At 37.9% G+C, this 24,373-nt stretch overlaps 1 protein-coding gene across 1 annotated transcript in view; it reads right to left on the bottom strand.

The window, feature by feature from the left end:
- Nucleotides 1-24,373, bottom strand: part of LOC106129064 (microtubule-associated protein futsch) — a 156,344-nt gene that overhangs the window by 31,744 nt on the left and 100,227 nt on the right. Inside the window, exons 4-6 of the mRNA XM_060948651.1 lie at nt 24,012-24,240; nt 8,033-8,191; nt 1,735-1,916 (exon numbers count right to left, since the gene is read on the bottom strand). Coding sequence (XP_060804634.1) covers nt 1,735-1,916; nt 8,033-8,191; nt 24,012-24,240 — 570 coding nt within the window. The remainder of the gene's footprint in view (nt 1-1,734; nt 1,917-8,032; nt 8,192-24,011; nt 24,241-24,373) is intronic.

The following is a 24,373-nucleotide window of genomic DNA, read 5'->3' as shown; positions in this document are numbered from 1 at the left end:
ATTATGAACCAATTCAAAAAACTCTTGATTTGAACGAAATTACACAGTTACGTTTTTGACAACTAAGAAAAAACTTATAATTTTTATACAATCTTTTCTTAAAACAAGACTTATTGTAAACTTTATCTATATGTATATAAGTATATAAAATAGGACAATTATTCGTCTGTACGTAGTCCTGTGTCGCAGGTAACTGACAGGCGGACATCCGCGCTCTATTGACCACGACCTAGGGTGTACAGTACAGTGGTCAAAAAAACCTATGATCATTTATAATTATTATTTTAGAGTTCCTTAGTAAAAGGAAAAAAAAAGATGGTAAAATGTTTTAAGCTCCTCTCAACGTAAAGTTATTGGTGGGTTTACATAACACACGTCACGAGGCCATCTTGATTCAATTTGTCGAAAACACACAAAATCAAGATGTTATCTTCATTTTTTAAACATAAGTCTCTTCATGCAACCTCGTCGATTTCTGGTAATCTTGACTTGACCTTTGCCAGGACGTCATGAGAAGTTGGCTAGTGGAAAGTGGTAGTCTCTGCCTACCATTCCGGGAAAGAGGCGTGATTTGATGTATGTATGTATGTATTTCATTTTTTAATTACCATATTTTATAAATATTCAACTACAAAGTTCTGGTGAACTCTCTAGTGGCGTGCGATTCGATTAATAGGTAGCTATAACGAATTACTTCAAAGGAACTACTGTTATGACAAGTTGATATTAAAGAGTTTGCTTGAAAACATTTAAATTTCGTCTCAAAATTCATAAGACTGAAACACCACGTTATACGTCATGGTATTGAGATTAAAAGATAGTGAGTGACTGGTTCAAAGAAGTCAGAAATATATAATATGTATGGCTCGCTAAAAAAAAGAATCATAATTTTATAAGCCTTTTTAAATTTGACCTGTTTAAAAATAACCATTTCAAAATATTTATAAGGAGATTTATACACAGGAGAGTGTTAATGGGCACCGTGGTGTGGGAAGTCATAGACAAAGATACCATCATCAAATCGGGGACTTCCTGGCCAAAGGTCAGGTCAACAGTACCAGAAACCGACGAGGTTGCACAAAGAGACTTAAAAATCTGAATGAGGCGGAAGAAGTACGCAGGGCCATTGGCTAGTGAAAAGATGTGGTCTCTGGCTACCTCTTATGGAAAGAGGCGTGGTTTTATCTATGTCTCATCAGTTCTGGTTATTAAAAGACATTAGCTCCCCAACTAGGCGCCACACCGCCGCCTTGCAAGGCCGGGTGGTAACCTTATCCCACGGGACACGCTTCATTGGGCAACGCTTACTGATTACACTGCGTCATACAATCTATACTAATATAATAAAGCTGAAGAGTTTGTTTATTTGAACGCGCTAAGCACAGGAACTACTGGATCGAATTGAAAAACTCTTTTTGTGCCGCATAGACCATTAATCGAGAAAGGCTTTAGGCTATATAATATCACTGCAACTATATGAAGCAAAGAAATAATGGAAAATGTGAAAATACGGGGGAAATTATTCATCCTCCATCCATCCAAAATAACTATTCCACGCGGACAAAGTTGCGGGCACAACTAGTAGCCTATATACTATGATCATGATCTGTAACACGGTCTAAACATGAATTAGTACTAACCTCAAGATTACAGAAGAAATGGCCACTTAACGTGAATTACTACTAACCTCAAGATTACAGAAGAAATGGCCACTTAACGTGAATTACTACTAACCTCAAGATTACAGAAGAAATGGCCAATTTGCGGGTAGACGTTGGCCTGGGCCTTTCTGCGCAGAACAGAGGCCATTCCAGACATTGAACAGTTGTTGATCCTGGTGAACAGCACCGCGTCCAGGCGGTCCAGGTGGCGGGCGAAGTCCCACCAGCAAGCCTTGCGGGAGAATCCACCGTCAACTGGAATTAGTAGGAATTTATATTAGAATCATTCTGTAGAAAGAAAAAAAAAATTCTATTTTTATTTTTTAATATTTCAGAACCTTACCTTACTTTGAATGAAAAAAAAATTGAATTTTTATTTTTTAATATTATAGGATACTTCATATTACTTAATAATTGTCATATCTTTTGGTTTCACAACGTAAGTAATTTATTTGACGTCAACCAATTGACGTCAAATAAATTACTTAAAACTAAGTTTACTGCCGCTTCCAAAGCGTCAGTGCAGAAGAAGCGCACATGCTGCACTGCAGCATTTTCTTCAACAATTTCATTTTCACAACTATAGAAACTTAGAATAGAAATGTGAGAGCAGAAAATGCTTCATGCTTTGATGCTTTGAGTCCGTCATTCACATGATTTGAAAAAAAAATTAAATAAATAAAATTGTAATAACAATTAAATACATACATACATATAATCACGTTTAGCTGCTCGGCGTAATGATAGAATTGAGATTCGATAGAATTGAGATTCCATTTGCTCTTTCCAAACTTAAAAATGGAAAAGCGAGTGGCGAAGACGGGATACTGCCCGAAATGCTCAAGGAAGGCGGAGAAAAACTCTTGGATGCCCTAATAGTTCTCTTCAACAGATGCCTACATTCAGGAGATCTACCGGAAGATTGGAATAGCGCTGTGGTAATTATACTGTACAAGAAAGGATGCAAGACGGACTTGAATAATTATAGACCCATAAGTCTGCTATCACAAACCTACAAGCTCTTCTCCAAGATTATCACCACCAGGATAACACCTAAACTGGACTTCTACCAACCAATCGAGCAAGCAGGCTTTAGAGCGGGATACAGCACAATAGAGCACTTTCTGGCAATGAGAGTCCTCATCGAGAAAACTACCGAGTATCAAATGCCACTGTGGTTGGCATTCATTGACTACAAAAAGGCGTTCGACAGCGTGGAAACTTGGGCCGTACATAACTCGCTAAGGAACGCAAGAGTTGATCATAGATACAACCAGCTGATCGCCAGAGTTTACCAAAACGCTAAAATGAAAGTGTCAATACCGCAGATGACAAACCCTATTAACATCAAAAGGGGAGTAAGACAGGGGGATAACCTATCGCCTAAATTGTTTGCGCTGGTTGTCGAGGACGTATTTAAAAAACTGAATTGGCAAAAACGAGGTATTTCCATATCAGGTGCACGTTTAACCAACCTTCGATTCGCGGACGACATAGTCTTATTTGCTGACAACCCTACTGAACTACAAGAGATGATCGAGGACCTACACAACACATCATTACGAGTAGGACTGGAGATGAACCTCGATAAGACCAAAGTTATGACATCCGAACAACAAAACAACATCAGGATTGAAGTAGGAGGGACAGAAATTGAGCAAGTCCAAAAGTATGTGTACTTGGGTCAAGAAATTAAAATAGGCAAAGAGAACCAGTGTAACGAAATCGACAGACGAATAAGACTGGGGTGGGCAGCCTACTCCAAGCTTGAATATGTTTTTAACATGAACCTGACGTCACAACAAAAAGCCCAAATTTTCGACCAGTGCATACTACCCGTCCTGACATATGGCGCCGAAACCTGGGTGACTACCCAAGAAGTGATACACAAGCTTGGGGTGGCACAAAGGCATATGGAGCGGAAAATTGTAGGCGTCTGTCTGAAAGACCGTGTGACCAATAAGGACCTAAGACGGCGCAGCAAAGTCACGGATGTCGGCAGAAGAGTTGCGAAGCTCAAGTGGGAGTGGGCTGGTCATATTGCCAGGAAGTCTGAATCTTGGTGCAAAAGATTGCTAGACTGGAGACCTTGGGACCAAAAGCGACCCAGGGGAAGGCCACAAATGAGATGGAAAGACATCAAGCAGGTGGCGGGCAGCAATTGGACTCTTACTGCCCAAAATAGAGAAGAATGGAAGGAGATGAAGGAGGCCTACATCAGAATGCTGATAGAAGAAGGCTAAGAAGAAGAAGAAGAAGAGAAGAGATTCCAACAGTGACAGGTTGCTAGTCCATCGCATAAAAGAAGAATCCCAAGTTTATAGGCATATATGTACCTTAGTCGTCTTTTACGACATCCATGAGAATGAGACGGAGTGGTCCTATTCTTTTTTATATTGGTGCCGGGAACCACACGGCACGGCACGGAATAAAATTTGGATAGTGAAATGCATATACACAGTTTAAGCTAACTAATCCAACGCTTTACACAAATCCATAGACATTTACCACAAAACAACTCAATCTTAATCGAGAAATCAAAACAGATTATCGACTGAAAATGTCAGCAGACTTTAAGGTTTGATTAATCCCCTCTTATCTTTCAATTTAAAGGTTTCTCAGATTGTCGAATAATCCCCTACTTTGACTGATGTTATCAAACGTTTTCTATTCTCTGTTTTCTAAATCATTTTGTGATTTTTTGGTCACCAACTGTTGGTCTCACAACTTTTTATGGTAGAAACACTGAGCTGCGAGACTTGGAACAAATTACACTGCAGCATTTATAGACTGCGTATGTTGTTAAAAATATTAACATACATCAATTTGCAAAGGAGTAAAATCGGAAAATTTTCATCTTTCAACATAAATCTCTACATCATCAAAGTAGGCTCATACCAGTACCACATTTTTTTCCGTAACTTGACACTGAGTGGAGAGCTTTTGACGCTTACGAAGCTTTCTGGGTGAACCAATAAGTTGTTGGCAGCTAACCAATACAGGCCGAGCCAAGGCCGGCAGTCACACCAAGTATTTCGTTTGTCCATTTTTTGTATATAGATAAACCGTGTCAAAAAGGGAATACATACATACATACATATAATCATGTCTATATCCCTTGAGGGGTAAACAGAGCCAACAGTCTTGAAAAGACTGAAAGGCCACTTTCAGCTATTATTTGGGTTTAAGATAGAATTGAGAGAAAAAGAGAATAAGATACATATAATCACGACTATATTCCTTGTGAGGTAGTCAGAGTCAACCGTCTCGAAAATACCAATAGGCCACGTTCCGCTGTTTGGATTAATGATCTAACTCGCCTAAAAGAAGAACCCTAAGTTTCCAAGCCTATCCGTTAGTTGCCTTTTACGACATCAATGGGAAAGAAATGTTTGTTGTGCCGTGTCGTTCCCGGCACAAACATAAAAAAGAATAGGACCACTCCGTATCTATCCTATGATATATGTATAAAAGGCGACTAAGGGACAGGCTTATAAACTTGGAACTTCTTATAAGCGATGAGTTGTCACTATTTGAATGTCAATTCTATCAATAAGTCTGAACGTGGCATGTTAGTCTTTCAACAGCTGACTCTGTCTACTCCGCAAGGGATATAGACGTGTTTATCACTACATAATATAAAACAAAGACGCTATTTTATTCTGTTTGTCTGTATGCTTAAATCTTTAAAATTACGCAACGGATTTTGATGCGGTTTTTTGTAACAGGTAGAGTGATTTAAGAGGAAGGTTTCTATGTATAATAACAAATTTTTGCACCCGTGCGAAGCCGGGGCGGGTCGCTAGTATGTAATAAATGAATGGACATCGAGGAACAAATCACACATGGCATATTCCTGATATAACATCGGATATTCTATTGTGGAGAGCTTGTCAAACTACAATACATTTACCAACATGTCAACACTACGTCGCCCATGCAAACATGACAATCAGGTCAGAACAATAGGCCGACATGTGTTTATTGGAGAGTGTACACTGTACGTGCAAATAGAAAATCAAATTAATTTGCATAATACATACATATGTATGTACATATAGTGCCGTGTGGTTCCCGGCACCAATACATAAAAGAATGGGATGGGATTTTGGGATTCTTTTTTAGGCGATGGGCTAGCAACCTGTCATTATTTGAATCTCAATTCTAAAAGATAGTACTTAGTTTAAAGTTAAAATTATACTGTTACATATAAAAAGAAAGATAACTCCAATCTTAATGTGCATAAAAGACCTCTTTGTCTGTTCAAAAACTTTGCCATGTAAATGTCAATTTATATCAAAGTTGCGTCCATTCACATATCGCGATCGAGAACCTATCAATACACTCTCAATGGTCTCATATTGACACGGACAGCAAACAGCGGAACTTCCAGTGCAATTTATTTTCCAATCAAATGTTTCGTTTTGTTAGTGCCGTGTGGTTACCGGCACCATTACAAAAAAGAATAGGACCACTCCATCTCTTTCCCATGGATGTCGTGAAAGGCGACTAAGGGATAGGCTTATAAACTTGGGATTCCTCTTTTAGGCGATGGGTTAGCAACCTGTCACTATTTGAATCTCAATTCTATCATTAAGCCAAATAGCTGAACGTGGCCATTCAGTCTTTTCAAGACTGTTGGCTTTGTCTACCCTGCAAGGGATATAGACGTGACCATATGTATGTATGTATATGTTTCGTTTTAGTTTGGTTTTCATACCATCTGACGATTGTTGCGATATTGACACAGATTTGACACTATCCAACCACTATAAGAAGACCCTAGACTAAAAAATAATCAACTAAGACATATACTTTTACTAGAGGCTGCCCGCGACTTCGTAAGCATGGAAACCCTATTAATCCCGCGGGAATCCCGGGATGAAAAGTAACCTTTGTGTTATTCTGGGTCGTCAGCTACCTATATACTAAATTTCATCGTAATCGGTTCAGTAGTTTTTGCGTGAAAGAGTAACAAACATCTATACTGACATACTCACAAACTTCCGCATTTATAATATTAGTAGTATATTCAAACATAGTTACGAGTATTATCATATTTTTTAATCCTGGAGTTACGTTAAAAAAACCATCTATAAAAATTACTTCAATAAGTAAACCTCACACACACACATACACATAATCACGTCTATATCCCTTGCGGAGTAGACAGAGCCAACAGTCTAGAAGACTGATAGGCCACGTTCAGCTGTTATGGAATTGAGATTCAAATAGTGACAGGTTGCCAGCCCATAGCCTAAAAGAAGAATCCCAAGTTTATAAGCCTATTCCTTAGTCGCCTTTTACGACATACATGGGAACGAAACGGAGTGGTCCTATTCTTTTTTTTATTGGTGTCGGGAACCACACGGCACTGCCACAGTAAACCTCAACATAACATAAAACCAAGGAAGTGCAAATCATCCTTTTAAATTAATAACGCTATGCCACCATGGCTACTCCTAAACGTTATTTCGGTTAAGTCATTTCTAAAATGCTCCAGGGTAAGGTTTTTACGGGAATTCCATCAAATACTGGCACACTGCCAATAGTCAAGGCTATCAGGCGTTCCCTCTGATACGCCTCAGTGGACGCCTGAGGCCTTTATCGAATAGAATGATTCTGCTTGTGCGTTGATTAATTTATCAAAGTCCGAATAAAGTTTATTTCTTTAAATTTTAAATTTGTGGTAACCTGATGTAATGTGAGCAATGTATTGCTTTAAATAAACTAAAAAATAAAAACAAACCTTTCTCTGATTTCAGCGTGTCCCTGGCTCCCGCAATGTTTTGGAGCCTGACTTTTTAAAAATAACAGTACAAAGCAGTTGCAAAATTTCCTTACTAACTCGAGAAGAGACACTGGTTAAGACATTCTTGGAGAGGACCAGATGAGATCTAAGGAAGACCAGGGACTACTGCTTATTCGAACAAAACAGGTTTCCGCAACAAGGTCACTCGCTGATTACAATTTGGCACCTTTTATGCAGATCAGTAGAGAGGGAAGGTCTTTTGACGATGTGAGAATTGAACAACTAACCAAGCATGTTGAATCCATTGATGCCAAAGAGTGCAGCGAAGACACCACGTACCGTTGTAAAAACTATGCCATGATGATGATGATACAGCCAAAACACGTGACAGAGATGATGAAAATAGAATTCCACTTAGGTATTATACCGGTTACGAAATTGCTGGAAAGTTCCACGTCACTTCTTACGACCACGATCCGGGAGCGGTAAAGGACTAACTGCTTTATTACCAACGAAGACAGGTGTGCAACTAGGTTATTGCTCACGATCCCTTTTGGATTGAAGGCGAAACCAATTGTGAAGAGAGGTATTTTGACGATGTGATAATTGAAGAACTTACCAAGCATGTTGAATCCATTGATGCCGAAGAGTGCAGCGTCGCCCTGACCTCCGGGGAAGACGTAGAGCGTCGGGTGGCTGAACCTGATGTTGCCGACCACGTCGCTCGACACCAGGAGCTGGTCCAGGCTCGCTGGCACCACGTATGGTTCTAGGTATGCTGTGGACAAAAAATGTAATGTCACAACACCTAGAAGTTAACAAGAGCACATAAAAATTTAAGGTAGATCAAGATATTCTCAATTCTGTCATTAAGCCAAATAGCTGAACGTGGCCATTCAGTCCTTTCAAGACTGTTGGCTCTGTCTACCCCGCAAGGGATATAGACGTAAACATATGTATGTATATGTATTTATGTAGATCAAGAATTTTGGTTAACAATACGTAGTAACGATAGAATAAATAAATTTTCGTTCAGAATCACAGCAAAGTTAATGGAACATGACTGGCGGTGTTTTCGATTTTGAGTTCTGAAAAGTTTGTTTAAAATGATGATATGTTTTGGTTTTAGAATAGAATAGATTTGTTTTAAAAATTGGATACTCTAATTTAATTATGACTTACATTACACATAAGTCTTGTATCATTAAGACAATTATATCTGTCTATTTGGTTTTATTGAATACTAAACTTAATATCTTCATTATTTCCCTCAACCTTCTATTTGGATCAATCAATTTATTTGAAGAGCAATTTCTTTGTAGCATTTGGTATGTCCCAATCAACTTAGGCATTCTCACTTAAACCTCTGAAAGGAGAACCTCAATCAGTTCTTCAGTAGGTACCCTACGTAACATTACACTTAGTCTCAGCATTACCATACAAATTGGGTCCGCGCACATTAGCATTTCAAATTGATATCCGGAAAGGGTGTGAATTGAAGTCATTTGCTGAGTTTGGAGTCGCTATGTGCGGGTCAAGGTCTTCTTTTGCTGAATCACCAGCAAATTTTTGTCCATATTATTAGGTAGGGTTATTTTTAGGGTGAATATTATTAATAGTAAGTTTTAATTATTTAAGACTTGTCATTGTGTTGTTTGCATTAAATATGAAAACCCCTATTATCTTTTTCTCTTTACTTATAGAATTAGAGATTCATTATAGAATTCATCACATTATAGAGTCCATTGTCTCAATTCTGTGTGTAAAAAAACAGCTCGGATTAGAATATTGCTTTATTTGTTTTATTGTCTGTCAATGAATTTTATATATCGCTGTTTCGACATTAGCTAGGCTTGATTATTGATACTACGTCCACACTTACATAAAATTACACTACTTTCCCGAAGTGGTAGGCAGAGACTATAATATCATTTCACTTAATTCCTCCTAGGCTTATAACCGTGGGATTCATAGAATAGAATAGTTTTATTTTCAAAATTGGATTCAAGGTATCACTTATTGACGTGACATCACTTAAATCTAATTATAACTACTACCGCTTCCAAAGCGCATATATAGAAGATATATTTTAGGCGATGGGCTAGCAATCTGTCACTATTTGAATCTCAATTGTCATCATTAAGCCAAACAGCTGAGCGTGGTCTTTCAGTCTTTCGGAACTGTTGGCTCTGCATGCATGTCTTGCTCTGTCTACCCCGCAAGGGATATTGAAGTGATTATATACACGTATGCATGTATGTACTACCTCTGCTGCGTACTTCTTTCGCTTTATCAACATTAGGACTAACGAGATTTAAACTTTAATTACGAGTAAAATAAGTAAACGTTTTTCTATATTACATACATACATACATAGATAGAATCACGTCTATATCCCTTGCGGGGTAGACAGAGCTAATAGTCTTGAAGACTGATAGGCTACGTTCAGCTGTTTGGCTTCAAGATAGAATTGAGATTTAAATAGTGACAGGTTGCTAGCCCATCGCCTAAAAGAAGAATCCCAAGTTTATAAGCCTACCCCTTAGTCTTCTTTTACGACATCCATATGAGAGAGATGGATGGATTTTCCTATATTAATATGTATTTGTGCTCATCAGGTAGTCAGTATAAGCTAGTAGCTCAACAAGACTTATGGCTATATTAAATCCTACGACTTAGCAACGTATGACCTAGATTTAGCAGGAACCTAACACACGTCTCCTCACAACCTCAGGCGACCTACCCAACCCAATGACCTGAGAAACCTGAATATTTCCACACTAATAACTCCACGTTTACTTCATCAATTTTAAACCCTATCTTAAAGGTTTAACGCCGGATATTGCTTAAACAATTTTCAATTTAGAGAGAGGTAAAATTAAACACACGGTCGTTAAGGCTGGTGTAATTACGTCATAAGTTAAGCGTATCTTTTTAATTGCTTTATAAAATGAGGCTGGCTATGATAAGGCTCACGAGGAAAGTCTGCGTTGGAGATAATTTTCGTCTGAAAATGTATAAATTTTTAATGAAAATCTGATGATTTTCTTGAGGGTTTTTTTATTTGTGTATTTCTAAAGCTGCTTTTTATACGAATACCCTAACTGACTTCGCCATGAAGAATAACATAGAAACCCTTGAAAATTTGTTTCCGTGTGAATTTTGGAAAATCCTCTCGCAGTAGGTATAGACTAAATGGTAGACTGTAAGAGTAGAATGCTATGAGCATACATACATATGGTCACGTCTATATCCCTTGCGGGGTAGACAGAGCCAACAGTCTTGAAAAGTCTAAATGGCCACGTTCAGCTATTTGGCCTTATGATAGAATTGAGATTCAAATAGTGACAGGTTGCTAACCCATCGCCTAAAAAAGATTCCCAAGTTTGTAAGCCTACCCGTTAGTCGCCTTTTACGACATCCATGGGAAAGTGATGGAGTGGTCCTATCCTTTTTTGTATTGGTACCGGGAACCACACGGCACAAGTATTATTGGAAATATCGATGAAGAGGCTTTGAGAACTAGCGCAGAAAAACTAACTATATGAAATACTATGAACGCTTTTGATATGCGACCTATTGAGACGTGAAAAGCCGAGTTGAATAGCATTCGCTTCGTCGACGGAGTGATTGGTATTGCAATGATTTTTGAAGCCAAGTTATGAATTATTGCTTTTATCGTTCGTTCAAAAGAAGAAACTGACTGACTTGTCGTGGCGTGACCATATGTATGTATATATACTTACGACAAGCAGGTAAAATGGAAGCCTACGTATGTATTAGTACTTATTGGATCTAGCTTAGAATTCACAGTCATTTATTTGCTAATTAAGTGTAGGTCTTTAAATAAAGAATGAAGCTTATAACTTAGCAACCTTTTACAGGCATGGCAATAGTCTATAAGAAGAACCCCAGTATAAGCCTTTCCCTTAGTCACCTTTTATGACTTCCATGAGAAAGAGACGGAGTGGTCCTATTCTATTTCTTATATTAGTGCCAGGAACCACACGACACTAATTACTAATGCAAAGTTTGAATTTGAATTTGAATCCTTTAAGAACAAATCTAGATCCTTTCTAAAGGTTTACTTTATAAATAAAATTTAAGCGAATAAAACATGAAAAAACAATGACGGTAACAAATGAAATGCTAATGGTCCTAGAAAGGTCTAAATATATCTTGATTGATGAGGAGCATACAAATGGCTTTTACTTTATTACATTAACATTAAGATGTTCGTCTGATCCAATAATGTATTAGACAAAATGGGAGGCATTTCATTAGATTTCGGTCTTCGAGAGATACGTATTGTTATAATACCCTCCCTTTCTTTCAGTGTTATGCTGATGTGTTACCGTGTGGTTTCCAGTACTTTAGAATAACACTATAGGTAAGGATTATAAACTTGGGATTTCTCTTGTAGGTGACGGGCTAGCAACCTGTCACTATTTGAATCTCAATCCTATCATAAAGCCAAACAGAACGTGGCCTATCAGTCTTTTTAAGACTGTTGGGTCTGTAAGTCCCCGCAAGGGATATAGACATGATAATACGTATGTTCGTAATGAGTTTGGAGGAAGTGGTTAGAGGTCTGTTAGGATCTTAGCAAGTGGAAATCCATAGTCTCTGCATACCCAGATTGAAGGCGTGAAGGTATTTATGTATGTATGTAAGCAGAATATGACTTTTCCGTGCTTGGAATCGAACTCTGGACGTTGATTAAGCGTACTCGCGTATTAACTACGTCATAACTCTGAAGTATGATGTACAAATGATAACTGAATAGTTCACTATCCGTTGTAGAAGCAATTAAAACTTTGTTATGACATTAAAGTTCTTACTCGTAATAACTGTGGAACTACTTGACTAATACTGGTGGTATAATTATTGAAGAAACAATTTTAACCAGCGATAGAAATGTAGGTGTGTTATGATTTTCTTTTGATTTTATGTAAGAGTTAACGTAGATTGTTTAAGATCTCAAATCTTTCATGAGCTGAACGTGGCCTATCAGTCTTTCAAGACTGATAGCTCTGTCTACCCCGCAAGGCATATATTTATAATGCCAATACATTTCTTTACATTATCCTGTCATGAACCTACTGGAAGAAATATCTTAAGGAATAAGTAGTGCCCTTGTACTAAATTTCTTCTTAGTTTAAGTTCTATTCTTTTTTTCTCCTTGATCTACATAAATATATAATACTAGCTGTGTCCGCGTGGAATAGTTATTTTGGGCATCATTGAAGCATACAAGAAGCCGCCCGCGACTTCGTCCGCATGGAAACCTTATGAATCACGCGGGAACTCCGGGATAAAAAGTAGCCTATATGTTATTTTTGGTCTTCAGCAGCTTCCTACATACCAAATTTCATCGTAATCGGTTCGGTAGTTTTTGCGTGAAAGATTAACAAACATCCGTACTGACATACAAACTTTCGCATTTATAATATAAGTAGGATTCTTTCATTAAAAGGTCATCTCGCTAAACGTCGGCTTAGAGTCTTATGACTACTAGTTCTGTCTATCCCGTGAGTAGGTAATATACGGTATCAAAGAATCTTAGTCCTAAATAGCACAACTGAGAACTTGTAGGCTAACAAGATCCATGAAATGATATGAGTTTGTAACTTCACTCCCGCAATACAGCTTGTAACTTGTAACTATTCGAGCAATTTGTAACTTTGCTCGTCAAATTAACTTAGGTTTCTAGCTAAACTACATGGTCTAGGCTGATATAATGCAAGACTATATTACAAGCTATCATTTTAATGTTCTATGTTTTAGTCTTTATATTCTGTCTTTAAACTTTAATAACCATGATAGATTAAATAATGGAGTATGATATGATAACTGATAAAGTGCAAAGTTATAGAGAAACTAGAGGCCGCCCGCGAATTCGTCCGCATGGAAACACTATCAATCCCGCGGGAAAAAAGTAGCCTATATGTTATTCTGGGTCTTCAGCTACCTACAAACCAATTTTCATCGTAATCGGTCCAGTAGTTTTTGCGTGAAAGAGTAACAAACATCCATACTGACATACTCACAAACTTTCGCATTTATAAGTTGAATTGAAATAGGTACTGTGAGTTAAAATAATGTGCCGCGTGGAACCAATGGAAAAAAGAATAGGACTACTCCACCGCTTTCCCATGGATTTCGTAAAATACGACTAAGGGATAGGCGTTTAAACTTGGAATTCTCGTATGCAACGCAACAAGCTAGCAACCTGTCACTATTTGAATAAAAATTTTATCATTTAGCCATAAATCTGAATGTGACCTATTAGTCTTTGGCTCTGTCTACCCCGCAAGAGATATAGACGTGACTATATGTATGTATGTACATATGTAAATTATAGACCATGACGACAAATGACTAAACTGACTATAGGACTGTAGCGAGCTTAGGAAATTTATGTACATACATACATATGGTCACGTCTATATCCCTTGTGGGGTAGACAGAGCCAATAGTCTTGAAAAGACTGATACGCCACGCTCAGCTATTTGGCTTAATGATAGAATTGAGATTCAAAAAGTGACAACTTGCTAGCCCATCGCCTAAAAAAAGAATCCTAAGTTTGTAAGCCTATCCCTTAGTCGCCTTTTACGACATCCATAGGAAAGAGATGGAGTGGTCCTATTCTTTTTTGCACTGGTGCCGGGAACCGCACGGCACGAAATTTATGTGACTAAATAAAGAATGAAAGTAACAAAAGACTGGATAACTAAGGACTTTTATACGAGGTCGTAAAAGTAGAAAATCGATAAAGCCTTGGTGTGCCAAAAGTTTTTAACAAACCCAAGGTTAGGTAGTCACTAAAACATGAACAAAAAAAAATAGGTAAAAAAACTTTTTAAGTTAAACGGTTTTATGTTAAACATACATTGCAATGTTTAATATAAATGTACTAAAAACCAAAAAATAATAAAATAGATACAGTCGTGGGAATTATAAACATATGCATAGACTAGACTAAAATAAAACCGTGGGGCACGTCAATTGTCTACAATCGTTGATTAAAATGTTTGTTTTGTAATGTTACACTATAATTAGGCAGTTGTTCAACCGACAACGATGGACGTGTGATAAGTAGGGCTAGAATGTGGAAACAAGTTAGCAAGCTCGATTTAGCGAGTTTTAGGGTTTCATAATGTTGAGCGAGTAGTACTTTTATCATAAGTTTTGTCGATTAAAGACAAACTACGAGCAGTGAAACGATTCCTCGCTAGCCAGCAAAATAGTAAGTAATTTGCGCACCGTCTGCGGGCCAACTGCCTAACGACGAATTAAACGATTCTTCTATCGCACATTAAGTCTATAATTTGTAGACAATTGACGTGCCCCACGGTTTTATTTTAGTCTAGTCTATGCATATGTTTATAATTCCCACGACTGTATCTATTTTATTATTTTTTGGTTTTTAGTACATTTATATTAAACATTGCAATGTATGTTTAACATAAAACCGTTTAACTTAAAAAGTTTTTTTACCTATTTTTATTTTCTATAGGATAGGCTTATATAATTACTTGGGATTCTTCTGTTAGGCGATGGGCTAGCAACCTGTCACTATTTGAATCTCAATTCCATCATAAAGCCAAACAGCTGAACGTGGCCTATCAGTCTTTTCAAGACTGTTGGCTCTGTCTACCCCGCAAGGGATATAGACGTGATTATATGTATGTATGTATGTATGTTTTATTTTCTAGTTTTTAGTTTTTATTTCGCATTCTGTTTAATTCATTTAGTGCTTCATTATTGCAAGGTTTCTTGCCCGTTAGTTTATTGCAGTCCAACTCCTCTATACGTAGTCCCTGCAAAGATCTTACTCTACTAAGAGCCACGTAGGCTTGACCTTCTTCAAACAGTTTCGCACCTAAGTATACGACTGCGTGATCCACAGTGCTGCCCTGCATTTTATGTATTGTAGAAGCCCATGATAGTGACCTTTCATTTGATACCCATGTTGATGGGATTGATAAAACCTAAGTTATCCGCCATTTTGTAGAGGCCGCCATCTTGGATTTCAATTTTTTATAGTATATTGTATTCTGCTTGTTGAGCCCTTTCATTTGATACCCATATTGATGGGATTAATGAAACCTAAATTATCCGCCATTTTGTAACGGCGGCCATCTTGAATTTATAATGATAATGAATAAACATAATTATATTGTCACCAAAATCCAAAGTGTATACAAAATTTCAGATTAATCGGTTGACAGGAAGAGGGTGAAATTTGAATTACTAAATTTGACCCAAGAATAAAACAAACGGGGTGAGCTAAATAAAACCATTTAATAAAACAATGTATATATAAATCTTCGCGAAGTCACGACACGATGTTAACAGGTTATAAATTACCTGAAGTAGGTTAAATTGTTAATGTTATAATGATTATTAGAACAACAAGCGAATTTATTTGGTAGCCTTGGCTTAGTTATGTTGGGAGGTTTAACATATCTTACATACATACATACATATGATCACGTCTTTATTCCTTACGGGGTAGACAGAGCCAACAGTCTTGAAAAGACTGATAGGCCACATTCAGCTGTTTGGCATTATGATAGAATTGAGATTCAAATAGTGACGGGTTGCCAGCCCATCGCCTAAAAGTAGAATCCCAAGTTTATAAGCCTATCCCTTAGTCGCATTTTACGACATCCATGGGAACGAGATGGAGTGGTCCTATTCTTTTTTTTTATTGGTGCCGGGAACCACACAGCACTTTACCATATCTTCAAAAAAATATTTCTAAATTCTGTGTACGCACGCGACTCCACCCGCGTGGATTTCTAGAAATCCGCTCTTAGTATACCATTTGACTCCAAAAGGGAAGAAAAACATTGTGAGAAAAACTTAACAGCAGTCAAATGGATGCGTTACTATGATGAATAAGGGTTAAGTTCCTCTGCAAAGACCTCGGAGATCAGACTATGTCCTTTTATGACTGAAACTGGCCACTAAGAAAAAGAAAACCGAAATAGAAAGTTAAGTAAGATATTGTTTAACATACATACATATAGTCACGTCTATATCCCTTGTAGATACCTACATACATACATAAAATCACGCCTCTTTCCCGGAGGGGTAGGCATACTTCCTTCGCTTCATCCACATTCATAACTCTCTTCATACAAGCTCGGCGGTTTAGGGTACTCTTGACCCGCCCCTTTACCAGGACGTCCTTAATTTGATCAAGATACGTTCGTTTAGGCCTTCCCAATCCGACCTTTCCCTCCACACTCTCCTTGTATATCTGCTTAGTCAACCTGCTGTCATTCATCCTCTCCACATGACCGAACCATCTTAACATACCCCTTTCTATTCCTATAACTACATTCCACAAATACCTCTTTGCCTTTTACATAACACAGGCGTCTAATTGTACATTGACAACTTCTAAACTTCGACAAGAGACGGCAACCCAATGAAATAATATTCTATGGAGGTGCCCTAATTGTTCAACTTGACTCAGAAATAAAAACTGATATATCTGTCTCTTTCTCACAACAGTGGTTTAACGGGAGAAAAAACGTTTACACTCTTTTATCAGCACCCTCTTCATTGGCTTCGATGTGTTTGTGCTGGAGCACCGCCATCTTAAGTAGCCCGCTTAGCTTACTCGTGGAAGTTATCACCGTGAGGATTTTACGTTTTTCCGAGGAAATCCCGTGTTTTTCTACTGTTTACCAAGTTGTGCTGTGCGTTAATAATCAACAAATGAAGTGTTCAATAGCATATTGTGGCTTATGCCAAAGCAAAAATAGACCGAATTTAACCTTTCACCGGTAAGTGGTTAATATTTAGTTAAATTATGGTCTATCATACAGTGTATTTAATGAAATGTGTTTAAAAACCTTATTACTTTTAATCTTCTTTGTTGTGAGCTTTAAAAAATTGTAATATTCTCAATATTTCATTCACATCGAAAACATAAACACGTGTGCTAGTGTTGAACATCATCGAACATAGAATCTTATCGATAAACTAGCTGTGCCCGCGACTTCGTCCGCCAACCTATTTATGGATAGTTTGACAGATTTGAAAGAGTCTGAAATTGGATTAAGGATGAATGAGTTACTCGTCAAATGTCTGCTCTATGCCGACGATCAGGTTATATTGGCGTCATCAGCGGAAGAATTACAGGAGATGGTAAACTGTATGCGTGAAGCTTTAAAAGAGAAAGGAATGAAAGTGAACGTAAGTAAAACTAAAACACTGGTTTTTGAAATGGAGAAAAAAATGACAGCACGTAATATTTTGATTGGAGGAGAAAAAGTTGAGCAAGTGAAAGAGTTTGTATATCTAGGATCAAAGTTTACATCAGATGGCAAGTGTGATAGTGATATTGAAAGGAGAGTGAACGCGGGGAACATGGTGAATGGAGCTTTGCATGCCTTTATGAGCAGTCAGAAACTATCCAAAAAGGCTCGACTGGCCACAGCCAGTATAGGGGCGTGTTGGTCCCGACATTAATGTATGGGAGTGAAAGTTGGGTATGGCAAAAGAAGCACGAAAACAGAACAAATGCAGTGGAAAAGAGAGCGTTAAGGAGTATGATGGGTGTGAAATTGAGTGACCGGATAAGGAACATCGTGATAAGGAAATGTTGTGATGTGAAAGAAGATGTAGTTACAGGAATAGAAAAGGGTATGTTGATATGGTTCGGTCATGTGGAGAGGATGAATGAAAGCGGGATGACTAAGCAGATATACAAGGAGAGTGTGGAGGGAAAGGTCGGAGTGGGAAGACCTAGACGAACGTATCTTGATCAAATTAAGGACGTCCTGGTAAAGGGTCAGGTCAAAAGTACCCGAAACCGCCGAACTTGCATGAAGAGAGTTATGAATGTGGATGAAGCGAAAGAAGTACGCAGAGATCGTGGCAAGTGGAAAGAGGTAGTCTCTGCCTACCCCTCCGGAAAAGAGGCGTGATTTTATTTATGTATGTAATTATATTTGATTTCCAAACACTTTATCAGAATGACATAGGTAATAGATACAATATTGTTGGACCTTAGATTATAGCCAAGATAGTAAGGATTCCCGATGTAAATTTTTTTTTTTAATAAATTTAATTCGGAAATAAACATCTTAACTCACTCGTCCATCGATAAAATATTATCGACTAAATGAACATCTCTAGTCCGCCATGTTTGTATCCGGGTTTGTTTATTTAGGTATGCAGGAAAAGTACATGCATAGGGCACTTTCATAGGATTGTTCTTCTGAGCGGCAACCCAACTTTACGGTACAAATGCGAAACACCAAAGTTTTGATCCATGCAAATGTCACCAGTTCTCTAACGACGGCTGTAGCCTAAACATTTTGAGCAAAATGGCAGTTTGTTAGTTTGTCGGGATTTTGATGTTGAGCACTATAAAATGATCGTTATAAAATAAATTATTTTAGAAATGTACATACTATACTTAAACCCAGCGCGCTCTATACTAAAAGCGGGATACGTTTAAATAACAAATAGAAATGTGGGACTACATTTCACCTACGTTTTCAATTTCGTGGGGTTTTCTTGCATTAAAAAAAATCACAAAAGCCTGTCAAGCAGTTAAGTCATGAAAACGTGAAAGACAGAGATATAGACGGAATTTTCTGTTAAAAAATAGAGATGTCTCAAAAGGCGACTAAGGTGATAGTCTTATAAACTTGGGATTCTTCTTCAGGCGATGGGCTAGCAATCTGTCGCTATTTGAATCTCAATTCTATATTAAAGCTAAATAACTGAACGTGACCTACCAGTCTTTTCAAGACTGTTGGCCCTGTCTTCCCCGCAAGGGATATAGACGTCAATATACAATTTCAAGGGATATGATATGACGTGATTATATGTATATTTGTATGTTTGTTGAGATGAAGATATGCCTTCTCAACATCTAGAACTACATAGCCAAATCTAGGTCATAAACAACAACATTATTCATCCCCCATTTTCAAATTGTTCCCACAAACTGTTCCCTATTCAGCAACACGCGAACTTGCTTCTGAATCACAAGACCGATCGTTAGAGCGTTGAATACAGATCATCATTCCAGACAATTTCTTAAATTATGTAACACTCAATTCTATCATTAAGCCAAATAGCTGAACGTTGCCATTCACTATTTTAAAGACTGTTGGCTCTGTTTACCCCGCAAGGGATATAGACGTGACCATATGTATGTATGTATTTGTGTAACACTAGCCGTTGCCCGCGACTTCTAACTTATTTGCCAGCAAACTCATGCCTTGAGTTCTTTCAAATTTTTTAGTGAACCGATTTTGATGAAACTTTAAATGTTTTTCTGATTTAAAACAAAGCAATTGGTGAAAGTTTGAAGTAAATCGGTTCAGTACTTTCGGAGATAAACGTGATAATACTTACATACAGACATAAAGAAAAGAAATAAAAAAAAAAATTTTGCTTTCTATAATTCATTGTAAGTGTCCCTCCTATCCATTCCAGTCAAAAATACTAAATGTACAGACAAAATATTTTTACTGTTTTTACCATTAAGCTAAACAGCTGAACGTGGCCTACCAGTCTTTTCAAGAATGTTAGCTCTGTCTACCCCGCAAAGGATATAGACGAGCCCATGTAGGTACGTATGTATATAAAAATAACTTCAACAATTGCTCATGGAAGCAAAAGATCTTCAAATCCGATTATGTAATGGTTTCCATTTACATAGGTATATAAGGTATCGAACAATCATTCAGACTTATATAGATCTCAAAATAAATATCTTCTAGAAACGTTGAAATCCGATTAATTTACTCCCACACTTGGGAAGTGAATGCCTTCCTTCATGCGACAGACAATCCAATGATGACTGAATGGGATCCACTTGAAGCCGAATTCAATAAAACCTCGGGTTCCTCGGATCCCATTCGCACGCTTTTTCCAGATGTCTATTCATAAAAATGGAAGCTTAGCTCTCACGTCTGTGTCAATATCTTTTACGGTATTTTCAGAAAATCGCCATTGTGTAATATTTCGTGTAGAATCGTTACCATATGTAGATATTGAATAGAATAGAATAGATTTATTTTCAAAATTGGATACAAGGTAAGTATCACTTATTGACGTCACATCACTTAAATCTAAGTATAACCACTACCGCTTCCAAAGCGCATGTGTAGAAGAAGCGGCGGAACAAACTACACTGCAGCATTTTCATCGGACGTCAATTGGAATAATATAGAACATATATTAGACTACACTCGCGTCTCTGCGCGCTTGAATTCAAGGAAATTCTCTCTTTGTGACCATATACGAATCTACATGCCTAATATCCAAATTCTAAACCCAGTTAAGTTTTAGTTTAAATTGTCTAGTGTGGATTCATATAAATGGTTAGACTTGAATTAGGTAACTTGAGTTTATTAAATGAACATGAGAAATAAAAGTGTGCCGCGAGTAATGGCTAGCCTTCAACCCGGTTGGGACGCCATCTTCATTCTACTAGTGATGTTACACAACAATAGTGACGCGACATAAGCATATTCATAATATCTAGTAATTCAGTGTTTCACGCGATAATAACGGAGTCGCGCGTGCCTTACTGAACGGGTGGTCCAATAAACATAGACAAACTAAATCCTCATATAATCCACGTAATTCACAGCCGAGTGAATCCTGTTAGTGGATTCAAGCGAGTAGGTACCTGCATTCAAAGCTAACGATGCCCCTTGTTGTCGAAGCGGCTCATGAATAGTTTGTAGGTTTCCCCTCGATGGAATAATAATAGCTATATTATTTCTAGTAATTTATACTTCCATGTCACATAAAGGTAAAAGGTCTTGGTAAAGGGTCAGGTCAAGAGTACCCGGAACCGCCGAGCTTGCATGAAGAGAGTTATGAATGGGGATGAAGCGAAGGAAGTATGCAGAGAACGTGGCAAGTGGAAAGAGGTAGTCTCTGCCTACCCCTCCGGGAAAGAGGCGTCATTTTATGTATGTATGTATGTATATCACTTAATGCTAATTTAAAGCACATACACACATAATTATCACGTCTATATCTCTTACGGGTTAGACAGAGCCAACAGTCTGAAAAGTGAAAGGCCACGTTCAGCTGTGTGGCTTAGTAATAGAATTGAGATTTAAATAGTGAGTTGCTAGCCAATCGCCTACAAGAAGAGTTCCAAGTTTATTAGCATATCCTTAAGTCGCCTTTTACGACATCAATGGAAAACATATGGAATGGCCCTATCCTTTATTGTTCATTCACACGAATTTAAAACACTAAGAAAGATAACAACTGCATTTCTTTCGAGATTTGACAAGAATTTTGAGAAATATTTATTTATAGGAAAAGCCACAGGCACTCGCTAAAATGTTAAGAATGATTTCGGTGGTCGAATTGGTAAGGTGCCCGGTTAAAACGCAGTTGCGCATAAAGGCACCGGTTCGAATCCAAATGACTATTTTCGAAGTTATGTACATTAGTTTGATAAATACCGATGCTCTAACGGTGAGGTTAAACATCGTGAGGAAACCTGCACATTCAGGCAACTGGATGTGTAACCATATGGTTCAATACGGGTTAGGTTCCCCTGCAAAGGTTACGGAGACCAGACGGGAGTCGCTTCGTGTAAAATCCAGGATCCACGGTCAAAAGCTTACCCCGGGCTCCTCTCCAGAGTGGTTAAGATGCAACCGGGATTAATTCATATATAGTCACGTCTATATCCCTTGCGGGGTAGACAGAGCCCAATGTCTTGAAGAGACTAGTAGGCCACGTTCAGCTTTTTGGTTTTATGATAGAATTGAGATTCAAATAGTGACAGATTGCTAGCCCATCGCCTAAAACGAGAATCCCAAGTTTATAAGCCCATCCCTTAGTCTCCTCTTACGACATCCATGGGAAATGTGATGGAGTGGTCCTATAATGTTGGTGCCGGGAACCACACGGCACATTTTTGAACCGGGAGTTAAAGCCAGGAATAAGAAGAAGTTCTACATGGTTAAAAAAGTAGAACATTCTAGCAACAAAAATAGTCATCAGACACGCATATTGATCCTACCTGCCTGACCCACATGCGTGCTGAATCATTTATGATACAATTTGGGCTAATTATATCTTGACAGAACTTCCAAATTAAGCCAGAATTCGTTGGACAGACAGACGTGTCTTTTGAAGGAGTAATTACATTATTTATTTAGATTTTGTATATAATTTATTAAGGTTAAACATACATATGTGCCGTGTGGTTCCCGGCACCAATACAAAAAAGAATAAGACCACACCATCTCTTTCCCATGGATATCGTTAAAGGCGACTAAGGGATATGCTTACAAACTCGGGATTATTTTTTAGGCGATGGGCTAGCAACCTGTCATTATTTGAATCTCAATTGTATCATTAAGCCAAATAGCTGAACGTGGCCATTCAGTCTTTTCAAGACTGTTGGCTCTGTCTACCCCGCAAGGGATACAGACGTGACCATATGCATGTATGTTAAACATATAAATACAATCACGCCTTTTCCCGGAGGGGTAGGCGGAGACTACATCTTTCCACTTGCCATTATTTTTTGCATACTTCTTTCGCTTCGGGTACTCTCGACCTGACTTTTTGCTTGTACGTCCTTAATTTGATCAAAGTACGTTAACCATATAAAAGGTATATTTTTTCTAAATACCTACATTTATTAAATGGAAAAATGGATGACGTTAATACGAGTAGCTCCTGCGGTCTTCTTTTGCAAGTGATAATTCAATTTTAGTTATCAAAGTAATTTCTTGACAAAGAGAGTCTCCGTCAAGAAATTACTTACATATAATTCTTGGTGCGCTAAGCTCTTATATGAATTACCCACTTACCAAGTTAGTTAGTACCTTAGTTGTAATATTGTTTATTATTTTATTTATTTTTTCCTGCTTTTTATTTAGTGTAATTGTTATTGTTATTAATGTTAAATGTGTATTTATTTATATATTGTTCTTGTATTATTTATATATTCTACATATATATATATATATATCCTTTTTTTTGTCTTCATTGTACGTACGTCCGTGATGCCTTCCCGGGCACCCCCGGAAGATCAGCGCTGGCTGTAGCATATTGTTTACAGCCAGCATTATGCAGAGGGGGTACCCCTTTGGGAGCACCATACTACATGTCTATTTTTGTACATATTATTGTTTCCTTTTTTGTCTTTTTGTTATGGTGTTACATACATACATACATAAAATCACACCTCTTTCCCGTAGGGGTAGGTAGGCAGAGACTACCTCTTTCCACTTGCCACGATCTCTGCATACTATTATGTTACATACATACATATGATCACGTCTTTATCTCTTACGGGGTAGACAGAGCCAACAGTCTTGAAAAGACTGAATGGCCACTTTCAGCTATTTGGCTTAATAATAGAATTGAGATTCAAATAGTGACGGGTTGCTAGTCCATCACCTAAAAGAAAAATCCCAAGTTTATAAGCCTATCCCTTAGTCGCCTTTTACGACATCCATGGGAACGAGATGGAGTGGTCCTATTCTTTTTTTTATTGGTGCCGTGTGTTTCCCGGCACCAATAAAAAATGTTATGGTGTTCTATGAATAAATAATTTTTACTTTACTTACCAATAAAATCCTTGATGGCTTTCGAGCCAGAGTCCAATATGTCCGTGGGGTTGACCCTAATCTTGCAGTGCTTGACGAATGGCATCTCCGGCAGCTTCGTCCACTCCCCTCCCCCACTGGTGGAGCAATGTATATCAATCGATATGGAATTCTCGTAGGCGCGAATCACGCGTTGTACCTCATTCTCTTGGTATGCGTCTGTGAAGTCGGCTAAGGAAAATGTCCCGTCCTGAAACAAAAGATACAAGTCTTTTGTTAGGCACTTATCTATACTAATATTATAAAGCTGAAGAGTTTGTTTCTTGGAACGCGATAATCTCAGGAACTACCTGGTCCGAATTGAAAAATTCTTTTAGCGTCGA

Source organism: Amyelois transitella, chromosome 16, assembly GCF_032362555.1.
Source record: "Amyelois transitella isolate CPQ chromosome 16, ilAmyTran1.1, whole genome shotgun sequence".
Taxonomy (NCBI): domain Eukaryota; kingdom Metazoa; phylum Arthropoda; class Insecta; order Lepidoptera; family Pyralidae; genus Amyelois; species Amyelois transitella.
The sequence above is the reverse complement of the archived record's forward strand: the minus strand, read 5'-3'. Positions and strand labels throughout refer to the sequence as shown.